At 39.8% G+C, this 19,333-nt stretch overlaps 1 protein-coding gene across 2 annotated transcripts in view; it reads right to left on the bottom strand.

The window, feature by feature from the left end:
* The window catches only part of PRDM4 (PR/SET domain 4), a 23,090-nt gene that overhangs the window by 3,473 nt on the left and 284 nt on the right, over positions 1-19,333 (bottom strand). Inside the window, exons 2-11 of one of the 2 annotated variants that reach the window (XM_024732187.1) lie at positions 18,994-19,260; positions 15,703-15,836; positions 12,951-13,136; positions 10,584-11,378; positions 8,173-8,322; positions 7,045-7,184; positions 6,014-6,099; positions 4,913-5,040; positions 3,987-4,301; positions 2,276-2,444 (exon numbers count right to left, since the gene is read on the bottom strand). In XM_024732187.1, coding sequence (XP_024587955.1) covers positions 2,276-2,444; positions 3,987-4,301; positions 4,913-5,040; positions 6,014-6,099; positions 7,045-7,184; positions 8,173-8,322; positions 10,584-11,378; positions 12,951-13,136; positions 15,703-15,836; positions 18,994-19,004 — 2,114 coding nt within the window. In that variant the 5' untranslated portion in view covers positions 19,005-19,260. The remainder of the gene's footprint in view (positions 1-2,275; positions 2,445-3,986; positions 4,302-4,912; positions 5,041-6,013; positions 6,100-7,044; positions 7,185-8,172; positions 8,323-10,583; positions 11,379-12,950; positions 13,137-15,702; positions 15,837-18,993; positions 19,261-19,333) is intronic. The other variant, XM_024732188.1, reaches the window with a different exon arrangement.

Here is a 19,333-nt window from a genome sequence, read left to right as displayed (position 1 = left end):
TGTGTGTGTGTGTGTGTGTGTGTGTGTGTGTGTGTGTGTGTGTGTGTGTGTGTGTGGTGAATGGTGCTTCTTTTATGAATGACTTATACTAGCATAAAGTCTTGACAGTCCTAAAACAACTTTTATACCATGGGAGTTTGGCAGAGGCTTATTATATTTTGTCATCATGAGAAAGTGTCCAGATCCACATTTAAGAAAACTGCTTTCACTGGTCGACATCTGATAAAGCCAATTTCCACCCCAGAAGGAGATAAGCAGTTATGACTAATCTCAAAATAATTTCTATTTCATTATGCTGTGAAATGGCTACCATAAAAGCAAGTGCAAATTTACACATCACTTGAAAGAATAGAAAGTTAAGGTCAAGGAAGATAACTCCTCTTTATGTGTGGTTTTCAAGAAGTAACAATATAGCCACTTGCCAGAGATACTGTGAAACAAGTCTTTCATTTGGATCAACTCAGTAGCACTAAACACTGACTGGACATTAGACTCACTTGGGGAGCTTTTTAAAAATACCAAGGCCAGGGCTCTACCCCGGACCAACTAAATTAGAATCCCTGGAGCTGGGGCCCTGGCACCAATCACTGTTTTTCACATTTCCCAGCTTATTATCATGAGCAGTGTTATCGTTTGGATATTTGTCATCCCCCCACCCCCCACTCCTAAATTGGTATGTTGAAGCTGTAACTCATAATGTGATGGTATTTGGAGGTGGGGGCCTGTGGGAGGTAATCAGGTTTAGATGAGGTCATAAGGATGGGACCCCCATGATGGGATTAGTGCCCTTATAAGAAGAGGAAGAGAGACCAGAGCTTGCTCACTCTCTCCACCATGTGAGGACACAAGAAGGCAGCCATGCGCAAGCCAGGAAGAAGGCCCTCATCAAAACCTAACCATGCTGGCACCCTGATCTCGACTTTCCAGCCTCCAGAAGTTTAAGAATATAAATTTCTTTTGTTTAAGCCACCACCCAGTCTATGGTATTTTGTTAATGGCAGCTCAAGCTGACTAATATAAGCAGCTAGACTAAATGATCCCAGAGATCTCTTTCAGCTCTAATTAATTACACTTGGATCCATGCAATAAAAGCCTAATAGGTCTCCCAATACTTGGCCTTCTCCTCCTTCAATCACCCTTTCCTGCTGCCAGAGTAATCTTTACAAAATGAACATCTCAATGAAACTAACACACCATTGTAAAGCAATTATACCCCAATAAAGATGTTTAAAAAAAAAAAAAAAAAAGAACATCTCACCATGACACTCTTTCCCTTAAAATCCTTCAATGCCTGTGCAAGAATGTGAATGCTCGTAACATTACTAACTATATACTTAAAAATGGTTAAGACAGTAAAATTTGTGTTTTATGCCATAATTAAAATACACACATGCACGCACACACACAAAGCACAGAATAGTTCCTGGTACATAGGTAGGAAAAATGCTTCGGTAACTCTCCATTATTTCCAGAACAAAATTTAATTTTCTTAGTTGGATAAAAGGCTCTTCATGATTTGGCTGCTGCCTCTCTCTCACTCACTCTCATATACACCCAATGCTCTAACTATAAAGAACCACTAGCAGGACCTCCTTGGTGGTCCAGTGGTTACGACTCTGTGCTTCCACTGCAGGAGCACAGGTTCGACCCCTGGTCAGGGAACTAAGATCCTGCATGCTGCACGCGCAGCCAAAAAAAAAGAAAAGAAAAGAACCACTCGCATTTCACAGTCCTTTTCGCATACTCCGTTTCATCTGTCTAGAACAGTATTCTCATCCCTTACTCTTCACTGTCTCCCTGAATAACTCTAATTTATCTCCTTTAATGCTTGCTCAAACTACCAGGACACTTTCCCAGGACACTGCAGGCTGGGCTGGGGCCTCCTCTCTGGTCTCTCAGGACCCAGCGCTTACCCTGACATCTGCAACACAGTATAGCAATTACTCTTCTGTCTCTTAATGCTCTCCAAGCTCTTTAAAGCTCATCTTTGTATTTTTACCACTTAGCACAGTGCTGGGCATCAAGGAGGTACTTAGAAATTTGTTAAATTAATGAAACGATGTTTTGAAAATATGAAAAAAAAGGAAATACAGAGAGTAGAGGTGAAAAATAAGAAAAACAAACAAGTGAAATCTTCCAGGATAAACCAAAACATTAGTTTTCCAACCTCTGCTTGGCTACGTGGAACACAGGAGGCACCGACGGGTGCCAAGGCGGGAGACAGATGACAAGCCTCGTTCCCCGCCCGAGGGGTGTTGGGCTGCGGGCGACTCACTGTGTGTGGATGAGCACGTGCTGCTTGAGGTCCTGCCTCCGCATGAACAGCTTGTCACAGTAATCACACTTGAGGTTCTTCTCGCCCGTGTGGATAACCATGTGGGACTCCAGGTGAGCCTTCTGGGTGAAAGACTTGTCACACAAAGTGCACCTGTAGTTCTTCTGACCTGCACATCAACCCGAATTACCATACCATGAATAAAACTGCCACGAGCATTCTCAGGATGAAGAGGCACACTGTATGGGTATGTAGCAGAGGCAGGAATAAAACAGAACTGACTGTAAACTGGAACTTCACTTTCTGGGACTGTCTACCCAGAGCCACTCAGAGCCACTCAGAATTTATATTCTGCAACTAAAGCTAGTGAAGCTAACAAATCTGACCTCCTAGGACTGCTTACCTACACACACACACACACACACACAGACACACACACACACAGACACACACACACACTTTTTAATGTTTATAGCTAACGCATGATATAAACTCTGGAAAAAAAATCACTTATAACCCCAGTGCCCAACTTAATTCAATTATTTTTTTTAAAAAACTCATGAAATCTAGTACTTGCCTATAAGCAAACATATTTTTACAACCTACATTTTAGTATTCTTTTTTAAAACATTTAATATGACCTCATAAACCAGGGATGAAATAAAATCCTTTTAAGAATGCAGAAATAAGGACTTCCCTGGTGGCTCAGCGGTTAAGAATCCGCCTGCCAATGCAGGGGACACAGGTTCAAGCCCTGGCCCAGGAAGATCCCACATGCCGCAGAGCAATGAAGTCCGTGCACCACAACTACTGAGCCTGCACTCTAGAGTCCGTGAGCCACAACTACTGAGCCCACGCACCGCAACTACTGAAGGCTGTGCACCTAGAGCCCATGCTCCGCAACAAGAGAAGCCACCGCACAGCAACCAAGAGTAGCCCCCACTCGTGCCGCAACTAAAGAAAAGCCCACACGCAGCAACGACCCGACACAGCCAAAAATAAATAAATAAATTTATATTAAAAAAAAAGAAATAAAGTTACTCTAAGTCAGGGGTTAGCAAACCTTTTCTTACAGGTCGGTCAGAATCTTAAGCTCTGTGAGCCATATGGTCTCTGCTGCGACTACTCAGTCTTAATGGAAAAGAATGAGGAAAAGCTTTACTTTCAAAGATTTGGAGAATGAATGACCCAGCCAAGAAAACGAAACTAAAGCAGTTACTTTATAGCAAAGTAAAAAAGTAAGTGAAAAAAGTAAGTGCTAAGAGAAAGGGGTTGGTTTGTATGGAGTTTAGAAAATAGAAACTCAACAAATTTTGGCAGTGTTTACTGAGCAATATTCAAAGGAAAGAAACTGGCTGTGGCTGGTGACCAGGGGTGAGCTCTAATGGGAGGCTCAGGCTGTTTCTGTAGAATTCCCTTTAGGGCCAAACACATACATCAACTTCCTGATTATTAACTGCATTTTTCCAGTCACCTTCAAACTATGGTGAGGGCACCTGGAAAGTGAAGCAACTTAATAACGAGAAGTAATACTCTCTGAGGAGGCACAGTTATCCCACCAAGATTTATGACCCAACAAAGTCCTGCTGACAGCCAGCTGGATTCCTTCTAACATCTGATCTCAACTCTACCTGCAAGACTATCTTGCTGCCAAGGCCTTACTAATTTCTAATTTTTCAAAATTCCACTTTGATGGTCCAACACAACTTACCTGTATGTATCTTGAGGTGGGTCCGCAGGTTGCTGGGATCACTAAAAGCCTTGCTACAGAAATCACACTTGTGGGGCTTCATACCCATGTGACCCATAAAGTGAACATGAAGTTTGGAAGGAGAGATAAAAGCTTGGGGGCACATGGAGCACTTCCACTTCCTTTCTTTGCTGTGGCTTGGCCCATGGCTGCTGCTGTGGCCCTGGCTAGGAAGATGGTTATGGATGTGGCTGGTCAGGTGGGCTTTGAACTCTGTATAGGAACTGCACTCCTTGCCACAGTTACAGAGGTGCACATCTGGGTGTTCAGGAACACCTTAAGAGAAAGATTATTCAATGTCTCCTGATACTTAAATTTAAAAACTTGTTGATATTAGTAACTATTGCTTATAATTCTCCCTTCTACCAAAATTTCCAGCTTGCCCGCTACATCTTGTTCAATGCTCTAGTCCTAGCATCTCAGATAGCGTGTCAGGCACATACATAGGGAACACTTGGTAAATACTGGATTATAAGGCACCTTTCCTAGGAAAAAAACTTAAGATTTTGTAGTATACAAACTCCTAAACATCACTTGTCATCATGACACAGTGCAAGAAAAAGCCTATGAAGGTTAAACCAACTCAAGAAGCTTTGCTGTCCTTTATGAAATTAAATTGTAATGGTTCAAAAGGAACATAGGAACTTCAAATTCCACAAATCAAAGTCCTAACACAAAAGTTCATACTGTCTGGTCAATAACAATTAGCTTATGAAGAATCTCACGGATTTTAACACTTTTAACATGGGGTAATATCCTGCTTTTATATACACAAAGGTATGTGATTTGTTTCAGCTTACATGTAAATCATTACCAAAACTCTGCTACTGGTCCTTGGTGCTTTTACTATGCTAGATTCATACCAAACAAGTCTTACATAAACTTACCAATCTGCTGAGCATAATCCCGGCTGTAATAAAAAAGCAGTTCATTTTCAGGAGGGATATCTTGTGAGGTGCAGAAATAGATTTTTCCATCATGGGGATAAGCCACCAAATTCTGCTCTTCCCGATTCCTAAGTTATCACATTTAACAGATGAAGCATATTAAATTTATTTTATTAATTAAAAAAAATTTTTTTGGCTGTGCCACAAGGCTTGCGGGATCTCAGTTTCCCGACTAAGGATTAAACCCAGGCCACAGCAGTGAAAGCCCAGAATGCTAACCACTAGGTCACCAGGGAACTCCCATCAAGCATATTAATTTTGAAATATACACTAAACACATCATATCCCTACAGCAAAATCCTATATGAAAACTTAGATGTACTATTTCTCTGGGTCATTTCTCTAATTCCCTATACTACCTATTAGGAGTAACTTGCATAGAAACAGAATTCTTACTTCAATATCATCCTTTATAGTCAGAAATACTACAGTCTGTTACTGGAAGAAAAATAAATAAAGTCTTAAAACAATATAACAAAGACACAGAAATAGATAGCTGAACAAGAATTAACCAAAAGAGCAGCCTAAGGGGTTGACTAATAGCTAATATAAAGAAAAGGTACCCAGGCTTCCCTGGTGGCGCAGTGGTTAAGAGTCCGCCTGCCGATGCAGGGGACACAGGTTCGTGCCCCGGTCCAGGAAGATCCCACATGCCGCGGAGCAAACGGGCCCGTGAGCCATGGCCGCTGAGCCTGCGCTCCGCAACGGGAGAGGCCACAACAGTGAGAGGCCCGCATACAGCAAAAAAAAAAAAAAAGAAAAGGTACCCACTTGCAAGGTCAATGGTAATTGTATCATTCCTTACTGCATTAGTAAGTTGAATGAACTGTTCATAAAACAAGGATAGTTTCTTATATTTTGATTTATAATAACCCTTAGTCAACAACTACTGGGGTGAAAAAGGTGAAAAGTCTTAGGCTTTGAAGTATGTTCAGATATCACTGTCATTTGGATTCTTCGATTCTTCCCTATTTTATTCAAAGCTTCCTACTGAAAAACCTCTGAATCGTAACTGTTTCTTTCATCCAAGTCTACTCTTACCTGGCTTTGCGCACAAACATCATCCAATTACATTCATTTTCGTCAGTTGTAATGATGCAGAATTCTAGGACACCACTGTGGTATATCTGTCAACAAAAGGCAAACATACACATCAGATGAACCGAAAAGTGATACACAATGCTACGTTTAGCCTAGCAATAATCTCATTTACTTTGCAGTAGGTACCAACTTTCCTAGTCAGTGTGAAAATACATGGTTGTCTTCTCAAATGTTTGTCATTTCACCAGTCCCCCTATTTCCAGCAGTACGATAAAGACCACTAGGGACCTACAGTTAGTGCTCAGTGTATAGAATCATGTTGCTCTTGATTATTCACATTTTGGCTTGACTGGAAAAGACATAAGAAACAGTCTGCTTGTCTTCACCACCTACCACACGAATGGACATTAAGGTCAGAGAACCACCTCTTCTCATTATTTCTCCAATGCACGTAGCATTCCTCTATGTTTACTCCTGGATACCACAATTAAAGTCCCCAAGGCCAGTGGCACTCTACCTTTCCAACTATCACAAGACCCATTTCCCCCTTACTTCAATTTTTGCAGGCATCATTCTCAACCTATTGACTAAAATTCTATATAAACATGTTATAGGAATAGCTGTTTATATCAAAAACTTAAGTTTCTAGCCCCTTCTGTTAGAAAACTAGAGAAATAATCTTAGCTTCAAATTCTAGAATTGTTTCCCAAGCTAAATATTTGAGGAATGTTTTAGTTGATTACAAAATAAAACTTTCAACATATAAACAAAGTCCATGGCCTCAGCTGCCACAAGTAATAAAAATGAATAATCATTGAGTTATCTAACAAAATGGAGACTAAAACAGTTTATCTTCCATATTCAACACCTGATGTTTTGCTATGTATAATAAGTTGGCTACCAAGAACAGAGAGAATGCACTATTAAATGACTGATAGTGAAAGGCACTGTATGAATCTTGGCTACGTTTTTAACTACCTCATTACAGTGAAAGCAACCAAAAGTCACAGAAAAGTTTCATAAACACTGACCTTCCAGATATGATTAACTGCCTTGTCTGTCCATTCTGCTACTTCCATGGAGTGACTCTGCTGGCCAATAAGAGGCCCAAAGCAAGTCCGCACAGGAATGGTTTCTCCAGTCCATACACCTATCAGTGGAAGGACATGAACTACACAATCAATGATTTAAACATCTAATCAGATAAGAAGAGAGTAGCTTAACTCATACAAAGAATCTTATTTTCAATGAACCTAAGTACTACTGATATTCTAGCACTCCTGAGAGGTAGATAAGTGTTATGGGTCCTATCCTGTAAATAAGGAAAAAGTAATAAACAGATTAGATAGGGGCTCATAAGAAATAAGCAGAGTAAGAAGCAGTATCAGAAATTCCTGAACCATTTTTATATACAAGGAACCAAACCATGTCCCTCCAAATACGTTATTTTGGAGTTGACACATAAAAAAGACTAGAGAACATCATTCTATCATAAAAAAGTAAAGCAATTACTACAAAATAAATCAAACGTCTAAGATCACTTGTGCTTAAAGCACTGCTCTTTACTATCTAAGCTGTTTAATGCTTTCAACTGACCCATGCCTAAGTTACACCTGAAAGAATAACGAACCTAGTATTGTATTTTCGAAGAATGGCACAGTGATTCAGATACCACGTTAAGTTCCAATATGGATAAGCATACTTTGGCAGTCTACATTTCTTATTACCTTTTCCTAAGGAGTATTAGGCAATTTACAAACATCTGATGTAAATATCTTTAGTGATAAAGAAGTTATCAATGGTGAATTTTCAATGTTTTATAAAAGAAACTAAGTTTCAAGGAGTGCTTTGTCATGATTATTGATAGTGGATGATACAGCTGAAAATAAAAGTCAAGTCTTCAAAGACTCAGGCTAGGATTCTCTCCTCTATTCAATTCTGATTCTAAGCAAGGGGGACTTTCCCAATAAAGTTTTCAACTTGATGTACTGCTGTCACCCCTGGACAAGACAAATATTCCGTAAAAGGATAAATCTCAGCTATAAACTGACTTCTGGATCAACCAAATAATCACTAAATTACACACATCCACTTTTACAACTTCACCCTACAAAGGAAGAAGAACCTCTGATGGGGTTTTATGGTTCCAAGAGTCTTACCAACATCTGCTCCCACAATTGACTGGCGGAGAACAAGCTGCTTTGGGAGAGAAAGCCTCGCTCTGCTCTCTATTGGAGTGTCAGGAACAAAAGTCACCGGTCCGTGATCTGGGCAGTCTGAGGGATAGGCTCGGTCACAGAGAGTGCACCCTGAAGATGGGAAATTTGAGACATAAATGGGGTCAGTTCTAGCAGGCAAATGAATGACCACCTGCTTTTTTATTTAAATACAAATTATTAAAATGTAACCAGTACGAAGCTAGGTTCTAGTAGAAATTCTCTGATCAAAGAACCACTTTCTTACACTAAAATATATATCCACTGTTATATCTCTCTTCAGCAACATTTGATAATTTTCTTTTGATCCAACTGGACAAGTTTTCTATTCAATGCGTAAGAGAAAGACTGATCAAAAAATAAGCCTACATTACTTCAAGAATCAAGTATATTATTCCTTACATTGAGTAGGTAAGTAATACCTTGAGATATGATGTTCTAAAGTCCAAAAGATTCCAATTCTACCAAACTATAAGAGGAAACTGAGTTGAAATGCTGTAGCGATGCAAAGCCAAAACAGAGATGACAATAGAGCACAACAAAGTCAGAGCCAGCTGCACCACTGCTCTCTTTTGCTTCACTATTAACAAACTGGCTGACCACGCTTTGATGACAAGCTCTTAAGACAAAAAAAATATGCAACCTGCTCTTGGGACAGCAGGTGAATCATATTCTTGCAGACATATTTGCTTAACGTTCTTAATTCTTACTGTTCATGCGGTCTTTTTGCATTGTCAGAAAAAATGCTGAATTCATATTCTGTTTTCTGTGCTTACTGTAACTTCACTTTTACAAGCTCAGGAGTGTCCTCCTTCTCCATAAATCTTCTGTTCTATTCTTTTACTTTCCTTTCTCACTGTTACCTTAACAGTAGTATTAATGACCCTATTTAGTCAATGACTGTGTTCAAACTTTCCAAATTCATTCACAAAATAGTTGTAAATACATAAACCTTAGAATCGCAGCCTTCTAGGTGCCTTTTTCTCCTCAGAAATCCATTAGAAATTACCGCTTAAATGGCATAAAATATCAGTAAGTTTTCATATTTAGCCAAAGCAGTAATAATATATTACTTCTTCGAGTACTACTTGATTAAAAATTCTTTGAATATCAGACTAGAGATCCCCTACACTCTATGAGAACTTATTCTCCAATGCTCTTAACAAGAAACCATGTTAACTCTTCAAACAAAGGAGATTCAGAATTCATACTGCAAAAAATGCTTACAGGTTTCCTTCAAAGATATACAAATGGCCAATAAGTACATGTAAGATGTTCAACATCATTAGTCATTAAGGAAATGCAAATTAAAACCACAATGAGATGCCACTTCACACCCACTACAATGGGTATTAGAAAAAAAAAAGTCTTGGCAAACATGTAGAGAAAATGGAACCCTCATACACAGATGCTGGGAATGTAAAATGGTGCAGCCACTTTGGAAAACAGTCTGGCAATTCCTCAAAACGAGGAATTCCACTCCTAATATATATCCAAGAAAATTAAAAACATATGTTCATACAAAAACTTGTACGTGAATGTTCCTACCAGCATTGAATATAATGGCCAAAAAGGAGAAACAAAATATTCATAAAAGATAAATGGATACACAAAATGCGGTATATGCATACAATGGAATATTCTTCTTCCAAAAAGAGGAATAAAGTACTAATACATGCTATAACATGGATGAGCCATCACAACATTATGCTGGAAAGAAGCCAGACACAGCCACATAATGTATGATTCCATTTACATGACATGTCTAATAGGCGAATCCAGAGAAAGTAGATTATTGGTTGCCTGAGAACGGGGGGCAGGGGTGAGAGTGACTGCTAATGGGGTTTCTTTATGGGGCGATAAAAATTTTGGAATTACACAGTGGTGATGGTTGTACAACCTTGTCAATATACTAAAAACCACTAAACTGTACACTTTAAAATGCATATGTGAATTATATTACACATGATCTAATAAATATGTCTTATGTTGAAAAAGCAAATGGCATGTCACACAGAATACCTTACTGAAATTTACTTCTATAATTAACTATCTGTGAAATCTTGGGAAATACCTTAAGCATTATTAGGCTAAGCTTACCTGTAAAATACAGAAATGACTGTTTCCTTACTTCAGGAAGATGCTATAAGAACCCACAAAATGTCTATATACTGTTTGGCTTACCTGAGGAAAAGGCACCACATTAATACAAAGGACAATACAAAGGCAAATAAAAGTTCCAAAGTCTAGTTACTTCCTATACTCCCTTAACACCTGACTTTGTGACTAAACCTGTTAAGGATGATGGCCCTCTCTATCAATATCTCCAAAAGAAAAAGGCTAAGCACACTCACAAATTGTAAACAAGGTTGCCATATTTTCCTTGTTTGAATTGGAGTCTTCCATTTGCAGTGAAGGTGGTACAAAAGAAAGACTGTCTGAAGACACATCTACATGGCCTGTCCCCATAGCAACCTCCTGGGTGATGGAGGAGACAGCCACAGGTTCTAGGCTTAGGCCAACTTCATGGAGGGAAACAGATTCTAGGGAGGCGAGGTTGTGTGAGGTAGAGAGTGCCACGCTTACAGAGTTGGTGCTCATGGCCACGGTGTGGATGGAGTCACTGAGGGCACTGTCAGACATTCCGTTGACCCGACTTGCAATGTGGTCTGTCTCCATGACCACAGGGAGCTCCAGGCCATTCCCATGAATGGGTATCACACCACCATGTCCTACAGTTTCTGCTGCAAGGTTGTTGCTCACAGAATCCACAGAAAGAGGTTCATGACTTCTGGAGCCATTTGGGATTTGGGTATGCTCGCCTGCAACACCATCCATGGTAAGCTCTTCTGCCATTCCATCTGTAGAGATTGGGCTGGTGACCCTAGAGACGTTCTCCATAGTGATTGTTGTGTCCAAGGCCACCTCATGGCCATCAGTGGGATGAAGACTTTGGGCACCATGTGTGTTCACAGAGCGAGAGTCTATTGAAACAATGCCTGGTTCTAATCCAACATTTCCATTGGACTGATAGGGATCTAGCGCCGAAGGGTTATTGGTGATAGATAATGCTGTATTACCATCAACATTTATAGAGTTAGGGTGGATATACTGAGGAGGTGGTCTGTCAGCTAAATAAGATAAAATGCCTGAGAAAAGGAAAAGATGAGATATCAGGAATTTTTCAGTATATTGTTAAATATAAAGAATTCCAAATTCCTTACAAATGTAACTAAACTAAAATAATCTCCTACCTATCTCTTTGGTTTGATATCTATATACTTTATAAATAGCAACATACATATACCACAACTCAGTTTTTCCTGTGAAACTCAGAATTCATAAAATATTAACTATGTTCCTTTGAAGTCACTAGAAATTAATCACTTATAAATGCTGCCTTTAATATATACATGGCTGGAGTTCCTGAGTCTTTAGATGCTGAAATCTGCTCTATAAGAGTTAAAAGGTAAAATCATTTAAAAGATTTTCCATGTGAAAAATAAAAATTAAATATAATTTTTAACTTATTAGACTATCATAAAACATTAGGCTCTATTCAAAACAAGTCACAATTATACCTGCTTTATTAAGACAGAAAAAAACATTTGAACACTCGTGCTTATGAAGATGTGGTGAAATGGTACTTGCTGCATTGCCAGTAGGAGCCTAAATTTCTAAATCCTCCTTGGAAAGTATCTATAATAATAACCTCAAAAATATTCATACCCTCTTGCACAAGAAATTCCACTTATGGTAATCTCACCTAAATGCATTTTGTAAGTATTATACACAAAGACATTCATATATGATTATTAAAAAAACTGGAAAAAACTGTCCAACAATAAAGATATAATAAACCATGGAATATCCACTCAGTAGAATATAATGCATCATTAAAAAGGATAATTATGAAAACCACACAGCAGTTGGGAAAAATAGCTATGTAAAAATAGAGAAAAATATTAAGTAAAAAAAAGGGTACACAATTGTATAGAAAGCGCTATATAGTGTTAATTATGAAAAACAGTAAAAACCTATACATAAAAATAAAAGACAGGAAGGAAGTACACCAAAAAGATGGATGATGGGACTATGAATGATTCCCCTTCCTCCTTATTTGCTAAATTTTTTGAAATGAGTATATAATACTTCTAGAATAAAAATTCAATAAACTTTAATTTATAATAAACAATGACACTTGTAAGCAGGACATGTGGTTGATAGGAATTAAAACTGCAGAATTATTAAAACTGAACCAAGGAGATGCTAGAGGAGACAAGAAAAATTGTTTATGTGCCATTAAGAAATTAAGCTTAGGGCTTCCCTGGTGGCGCAGTGGTTGGGAGTCCGCCTGCCGACGCAGGGGACGCGGGTTTGTGCCCTGGTCTGGGAGGATCCCACATGCCGCGGAGCGGCTGGGCCCGTGAGCCATGGCCGCTGAGCCTGCGCTCCGCAGCGGGAGAGGCCACAACAGGGAGAGGCCCGCATATGGCAAAAAAAAAAAAAAAAAAAAAGAAATTAAGCTTAGTCAAACTGCTATGTTAATATGTTATCTATATGTTCTAAGAGGAAAAGTACATAAATATGAACAATTTTTTCCCACAAAGATTAATGTCTAATAGTGACACAGAAAAAAGTGTTATTCAAGCCTTCAAGAACTGAAGTTAAGAGTTGGCTGAATTCTTTCTCCTAAATTCCTGAATAACTATAACACTTACCAGGTAGAATGGTTCTGAAGTAACTGCTCTCAAGGTGGGGGTAAGGTGGTGGAGGTAGGGTGTAGTTTCTTTCAGGTAACCCACACATCACCCCTCGATCCCCAATACCCATTGGGAGCATGAGTGACAAAGCAGAAGGCAGAGAGCTCAGGGAGGGACCCAGGTTTGGAATCGCCACTGGCAGCCCTACAAAAAAAAATTTTTTTTCTCCATTAAAAGTAAGTATCTTAGGGCTTCCCTAGTGGCACAGTGGTTAAGAACCCGCCTGCCAGTGCAGGGGATATGGGTTCAATCCCTGGTCAGGGAAGATCCCACATGCCGCAGGAGCAAATAAGCCCATGCACCACAACTACTGAGCCAGCGCTCTAGAGCCCGCAAGGCACAACTACTGAAGCCTGCGTGCCTAGAGTCCGTGCTCCGCAACAAGAGAAGCCACTGCAATGAGAAGCCCGTACACCGCAATGGAGAGTAGCCCCCGCTCTCCGCAACTAGAGAAAGCCCGCTCGCAGCAACGAAGACCCAACACAGCCATAATTAAATTAATTTTTTTTTAAAAAGTAAGTACTTTAAAATTCTGTAATCACTTGCTCAACTCTTAGGAAGGTTTTTGCAATGGGCAAAAATCTCACCTAGCAGCCCTTTACATCCACAGATAGGTAGTGTTGTGCAGACATCCACAAACAAGTCCTACATTTAATCAAGTTAGTTTTAAAATGCCAACTTGATCATCCAGTTGTCTATTGCTCTTAAGTATCAAAGCATTTAATTACAATTAAAAACCTAGTTTAAATACAATTTAAGAAAACAAATTATTAGAGATAAAAAGAATGGGAAGAAACATACCAAAGATCAAAGAAATATATCAAAGTTCAGAGTGGTCTCTGAGTAGTGATAGAACAGTTGTTTGTTTTTCTAAGAATTTTCTTTCTTTCTTTATTTGGGTCTTTGTTGCTGCGCACAGGCTTCCTCTAGTTGTGGCGAGCAGGGGCCACACTTCGTTGCAGCACGTGGGCTTCTCATTGTGGTGGCTTCTCGTTGCGGAGCACGGGCTTCAGTAGCTGTAGAGTGCAGGCTCAGTAGTTGTGGCCTGCGGGCTCAGTAGTTGTGGCGCAGCACAGGCTTAGCTGCTCCACGGCATGTGGGATCTTCCCGGACCAGGGCTTGAACCCGTATCCCCTGCACTGGCAGGCGGATTCTTAACCACTGTGCCACCAGAGAAGTCCCCAGAGTTTTTAAATTTATTTTTGCACTTTACTATATTTTCCATTTTATATGGTGAGAACGTTTCACTTAAAAAAAGATATGCTTCTGGGGGCTTCCCTGGTGGCGCAGTGGCTGAGAGTCCGCTTGCCGATGCAGGGGACACAGGTTCGTGCCCCAGTCCGGGAAGATCCCACATGCCGCAGAGCGGCTGGGCCCATGAGCCATGGTCGCTGAGCCTGTGCGTCCGGAGCCTGTGCTCCACAACGGGAGAGGCCACAACAGTGAGAGGCCTGCGTACCGCAAAAAACAAAAACAAAAACAAGAAGGCCTGGGCGCAGCAACAAAGACCCAATGCAGCCAAGAAAATTAATTAATTAATTTTTTAAAAAATGCTTCTACTTGGAAATTAATGTAAAGCTAAATGTAAAACTGTACATACATATTTTCATATAATCTTTTGTATATATGCTGTACTTCATGATTTTTAAAAATTTGTACTTTATATTTACCTTGGACTATATCTATCCGCAAGTGCTAAAGTGACCCTGTGCCTACGTATCATAATGAACAATCACCAACTTGGGCAGTGCTGATTCGCATTATTTTTGCCAGCGGCAGTACTTTTTAATAGGTTCTTCCTCCTCAATAAGAGTGTCCACTAAATGGAATGCCTAAGAGATAATCAAATGAGTTAAGAAGTAACAGTTTTTTAAAAAATTTCTTTTGCGGACACTAAAAGAAATGTGAAGACACCCTAGTTTAGACAAACCTTATTTAACGGCTGCATATTAGTAATTAAGCAGGTAATTCTCTATAGAGAACTAAACAACTTAATAGATTTAAAATACTCTTAAACATTAACTCTTACTTTGATAAAATCCAATACATTACAATGTCAAAGACGGAAGAATCACTATCTTGCCACTGTAAGACTCAATGGCTTACTTGTTTCATTTCTATTTCAGTAGAAAGAAAAAATTGAACTAGCCAGATAAAAAGGTTTTAAAAGTACAGTGATGGGGAAAAATGAGCTTTTCCTATATTTATTCTGTCCCAGTACTGAGGCTCAGGGGGAGTTCTACGTAGGAGCTCCATCTCTGAAACCTCCTCTTTGACCATAATTCTAGGCCTGGTGTGTTTGCAGCTGTTGCCAGTTTGATATCATAGAAAATAAAGCTGAATTTCCCATGTGTTCTAGGAATAGTTATTACAGTAACTTTGATTCTCTCCTAATAACCCAGAGACAGAATGCCAAGGGGAAAAACAGATGAATGGGTAACCCTAGATAAAATGCCAAATCAACTACAGCTCTACAGACAAAAGGCCACCAACCCAAGAAGAGAACAACCAGAAAAAAACCACTACTGCTATTCTATCCACTAGGACTTCAGTACTCTAGAAAAATTGCTGCCATATGTGGAACCACCATTTAGACCTGCTGGGCTTCTCCCTTCCACTCTTAAAGGGGCTTTCACCCCGCTGTAGGCTCCATTTAGAACTGATAATGCAATTAAGTGCTAAAATTCAGTCACTCTCCCTTACCACTCACCTGGGGCTGGGATGGCATTGTGAGTGGGTGAGGCAGCCAACCCCAGGTGACTCCCTGAGACTGGCAAGGCATTGCTCACAGAGGATGAAGTCAGCTGCTCCATCCCCACTGGGCTCAGGTTCATTTCATTCATCCTAAGAAAGAGCAGACACAACCAGTTATGCAAAAAATTACCTCAGTGACTCTGTTTAAGGTACTGAAGAACCTGAAACAATGGAGGCGGGGAAATGGGACTTAACCAACTATGACTTCATTGCTATGCTCACAGCTCCCTGATAACTAGTGTCATTGGGACTCAGAGATGTTAACTCAGCCATCATACAGCAGAAACAGGATTTAACTCAGGTGTGCCTCGCTCCAAACCCTAAGCACACTATCTAAAGCAAAGTTTGCAATCCTTAGAGCACACTGGCAACAAGGGTTTGTTTTTTAAATTCACCTAAGTTTCTTCCTTCACAGTATTTAGCTTCTCCAACCGGCTTATTACTTTAAACCAGGAGTTTTATAGACAGTCTGTTTTAACTTACTCAAAGAATTTTTACTAATTCCTTTTACCAGGAGTTAAAGTGATACTGGGTGTGAATTAGATTACCAATCGTATAAAGAAGCACCATATCTTCTCCATGGATCAGCATTTTATTAAAATCCTGTATAGATACCTTAATAATTAATCAATAATTTTAGTAATATCCTCCACATATCAAGGTTCATTAGGCAAGCTTTGCTAGCTACTTTATTAAAAATTACTTCATATTTGCTCACCAATTCTACAAAATAAGGTAACCAAGGAAACAGTGGCTCAAAGAGGGCTTGTCATATGCCCCAAATCACACAGCAATGAAATAACACAGATCATGCTGCAAAATACTGTCAAAAAGTTTTTCAATACACCAAACTTTTTTTTTCTAGAGACCATTTTTGGCTGAAGAATCTGAGAACTGCTTTTTCCATAAAATCCATCTTGTAGTGCCATTGACAAAGTCATTAGAATAAGAGTATACTGATTTGAATAAGATATTACTAGAGATTGTTATCAGTATTAGTTCCTATGTCAGAATTTAGAGACTGCCATATTATAAACAACTTCAAGAGGCCAGCCAACAGGCTATCCAAAGGAGGTCACCAAGTGACCTCCAATGCTTATACTGAGTTATCAGTGATTCAAGTTCATGCGCAAGCACCTATGTACAAGGGAGGGGTGAAGAACAGGAAGGGGAGTCAAATCGGTCTATACACTCCTTAGCAGTGAAGGCAAAACTTAATCTGAAAAATGGCAATATCAGCTACCAATCAACATGAAAATAATAATAACTAATACTTATTACTCCCTTACCTTAGGTGTTAGGCACTGGGCTAAGTGATAACATGTAAAATTACCTCACCTAATCCTTATAACTACTGTGAGGTAGGTATTATTCTTAATCCCATTTTAGAGATGAGAAAATTGAGACTCAGGCTAAGAAACTTAACCCAAAATTACATTAACTAGTAAGTGGCAGAGTCGGGATTTAAATCCAGGTCTGCCTAATTTAAGAAACTAGTAAGTCGCAGAATTGGCATTTAAGTCCAGGTCTGCCTAATTTAAGAAATCTAAACTCTTAACTATGACTAGAAAAAGACAATTACAATAAAAGAAACTTTTTGCCTTTTACAGTTCCAACACTTATGATCTGTGTATTTATATTGTGGAGTATGTTTAAAGTCCCACATAGACCTATTCCTGAATTATTCTCTATCCATAAGCTTCAACCTTACTCCGGGCTAGGTATCTCATACAACTAGGATCCCAGACGTTAATAAAGTGTACAAAGCTGAGAGCGATACCCTATATAGACTAGGCATTCTGAAATATGTATTTGATTTGGATGAAGCAATGCAAATTCATCTTTACTAGAAAGACAACTAGCATCACATGGCAAATGAGATACACCTTATGAAAGACAGCACATTAATAACAGTATTTAATTATGCTATAAAAGAATGCAAAAAGCCTTATAGCCTGAAGAAGCGATAGCTAACAATTTTGAAGGTTTCTGGGTTTGGGGTGGTTTAAAACAGACTTTTCCTGTGACTTTTTATAGCTACAAACATTGACTCAAACTTTAGAACCAGTGGAGCAGTAATGACCTACAAAAAAATGGTTACGATAATTTTTTTAAGTACAATTAAAAGTCTGTAGCTTCAATTTCCATGCTGAAAATTTCTGAGTATTAATCTGTGCACCTCATCTCAAGACAAAAATCAAAACGGTGCTTCTAGGTTGACTCTTAGGCCTTCTCAGACCAGTTCAAACAGGAGTTTAATGTGAGAGGCTCAGCAGATTTCTGCTTTGCTGTGAGTCACTAAAATGTGATGATCTCAGCAGCCATAAACCAAAGGTAACTAGTATCCCACAGAGAGAAAGCAGATGAAGGGAATTTACAGTATGAGCCTCAAAAGACTCCCTCATTCCAAAGTGCAATTCTATTCTAGCTCCTTTTCTCATATGGGATGCTAGGAAGCAATCTTGGGAGAAGGGCCAGAATCAAGATACTAACTAAGCTCGCTCTTCTTCCCTATGCATTCACTGTAGAATCATATCCTTCATCTTCTCTAGTTTATGTGACCTATGTATGAACCATTTGTTGATCTTACGACTTTTTCTTAGAATGACATAAGAAGCTAACTGAAATGCAGCCACTTTGCAAATGCAACAGACAATTTCAGTGATTTGGATGAACTTTTTTTTAATCTTCCTTATCCTCAACATACAGCCTATGAAAGGGCTCATGAAGAATGGCCAAATGTAACTCTTTGGCACACTTCTGTACTGTAGTGGCATGGTACCACACTGTACTGTAGTGGCATGGTACCACAAAGTACTTTCAACATTAACACGGAGCCTGCACAATTAATAACTTAATTTCTCTACATTACCAGCCAAGCCAGACGGTAACCAGCAAAATTCAAGGTGAAACATGGTTTTGAGCTAAAAACACACTTCGAAATCCAGATAAAAATATTATTAAATGCGCAAATAACTCAAAGGCAAGGATAAAGATGTCCAACGAGCCAACAATCGACGTAACGGCTATTCGGAACAACTACTCACATTTGGAGTAAATCAAATGTAATGAGAGTATATTCAACCCAATACTGGTTTCTGGATGTTTTGTTCCCTTTGGGACAAACCCACTTGCCAATCGCACCTGTAACCTGCCCAATGGCACCAAAAACAAAAGCACTCTTAAGTCTCATTTGCCAAATGTTTTCCAAAGATGTCACCAACGCTGAGCTCACCAAGCTACTCACCTGTGATGCATCTGCTGGGGGCCAAGCGTCAGAGAAAAGCGCACACGGGTGGTGGAGAACCGGCATCAGGGTTTGCGTTCCAGGGTCACGTGCTACCGCATCTTGCTTACAACCGCTGCACAAACGCGGCCATTCGTCCCCGGGGCCGCCCGGGGCAGCCCAACTTCTCCCGAGGGCCGGCGGCCGCGCACCCCGCCGTGAGATAAGGCATGCCGGGGGACACCCGGGGCCTTTCCTCCAGAAGCTTCGGGAGGGGGGCTACCTAACCTGAGGGGGAGGACAAGGGCGGTCACCAAAACACGGGAAGGATGCAGCCCCCGTCCCCTCCCCACCAGAGAGC

The sequence above is a fragment of the Neophocaena asiaeorientalis genome, unplaced genomic scaffold, assembly GCF_003031525.2.
Source record: "Neophocaena asiaeorientalis asiaeorientalis breed wild unplaced genomic scaffold, Neophocaena_asiaeorientalis_V1.1 scaffold418, whole genome shotgun sequence".
NCBI lineage: Eukaryota > Metazoa > Chordata > Mammalia > Artiodactyla > Phocoenidae > Neophocaena > Neophocaena asiaeorientalis.
Note: the sequence above shows the minus strand (reverse complement) of the source record. Positions and strands in the feature narration are given on the sequence as shown.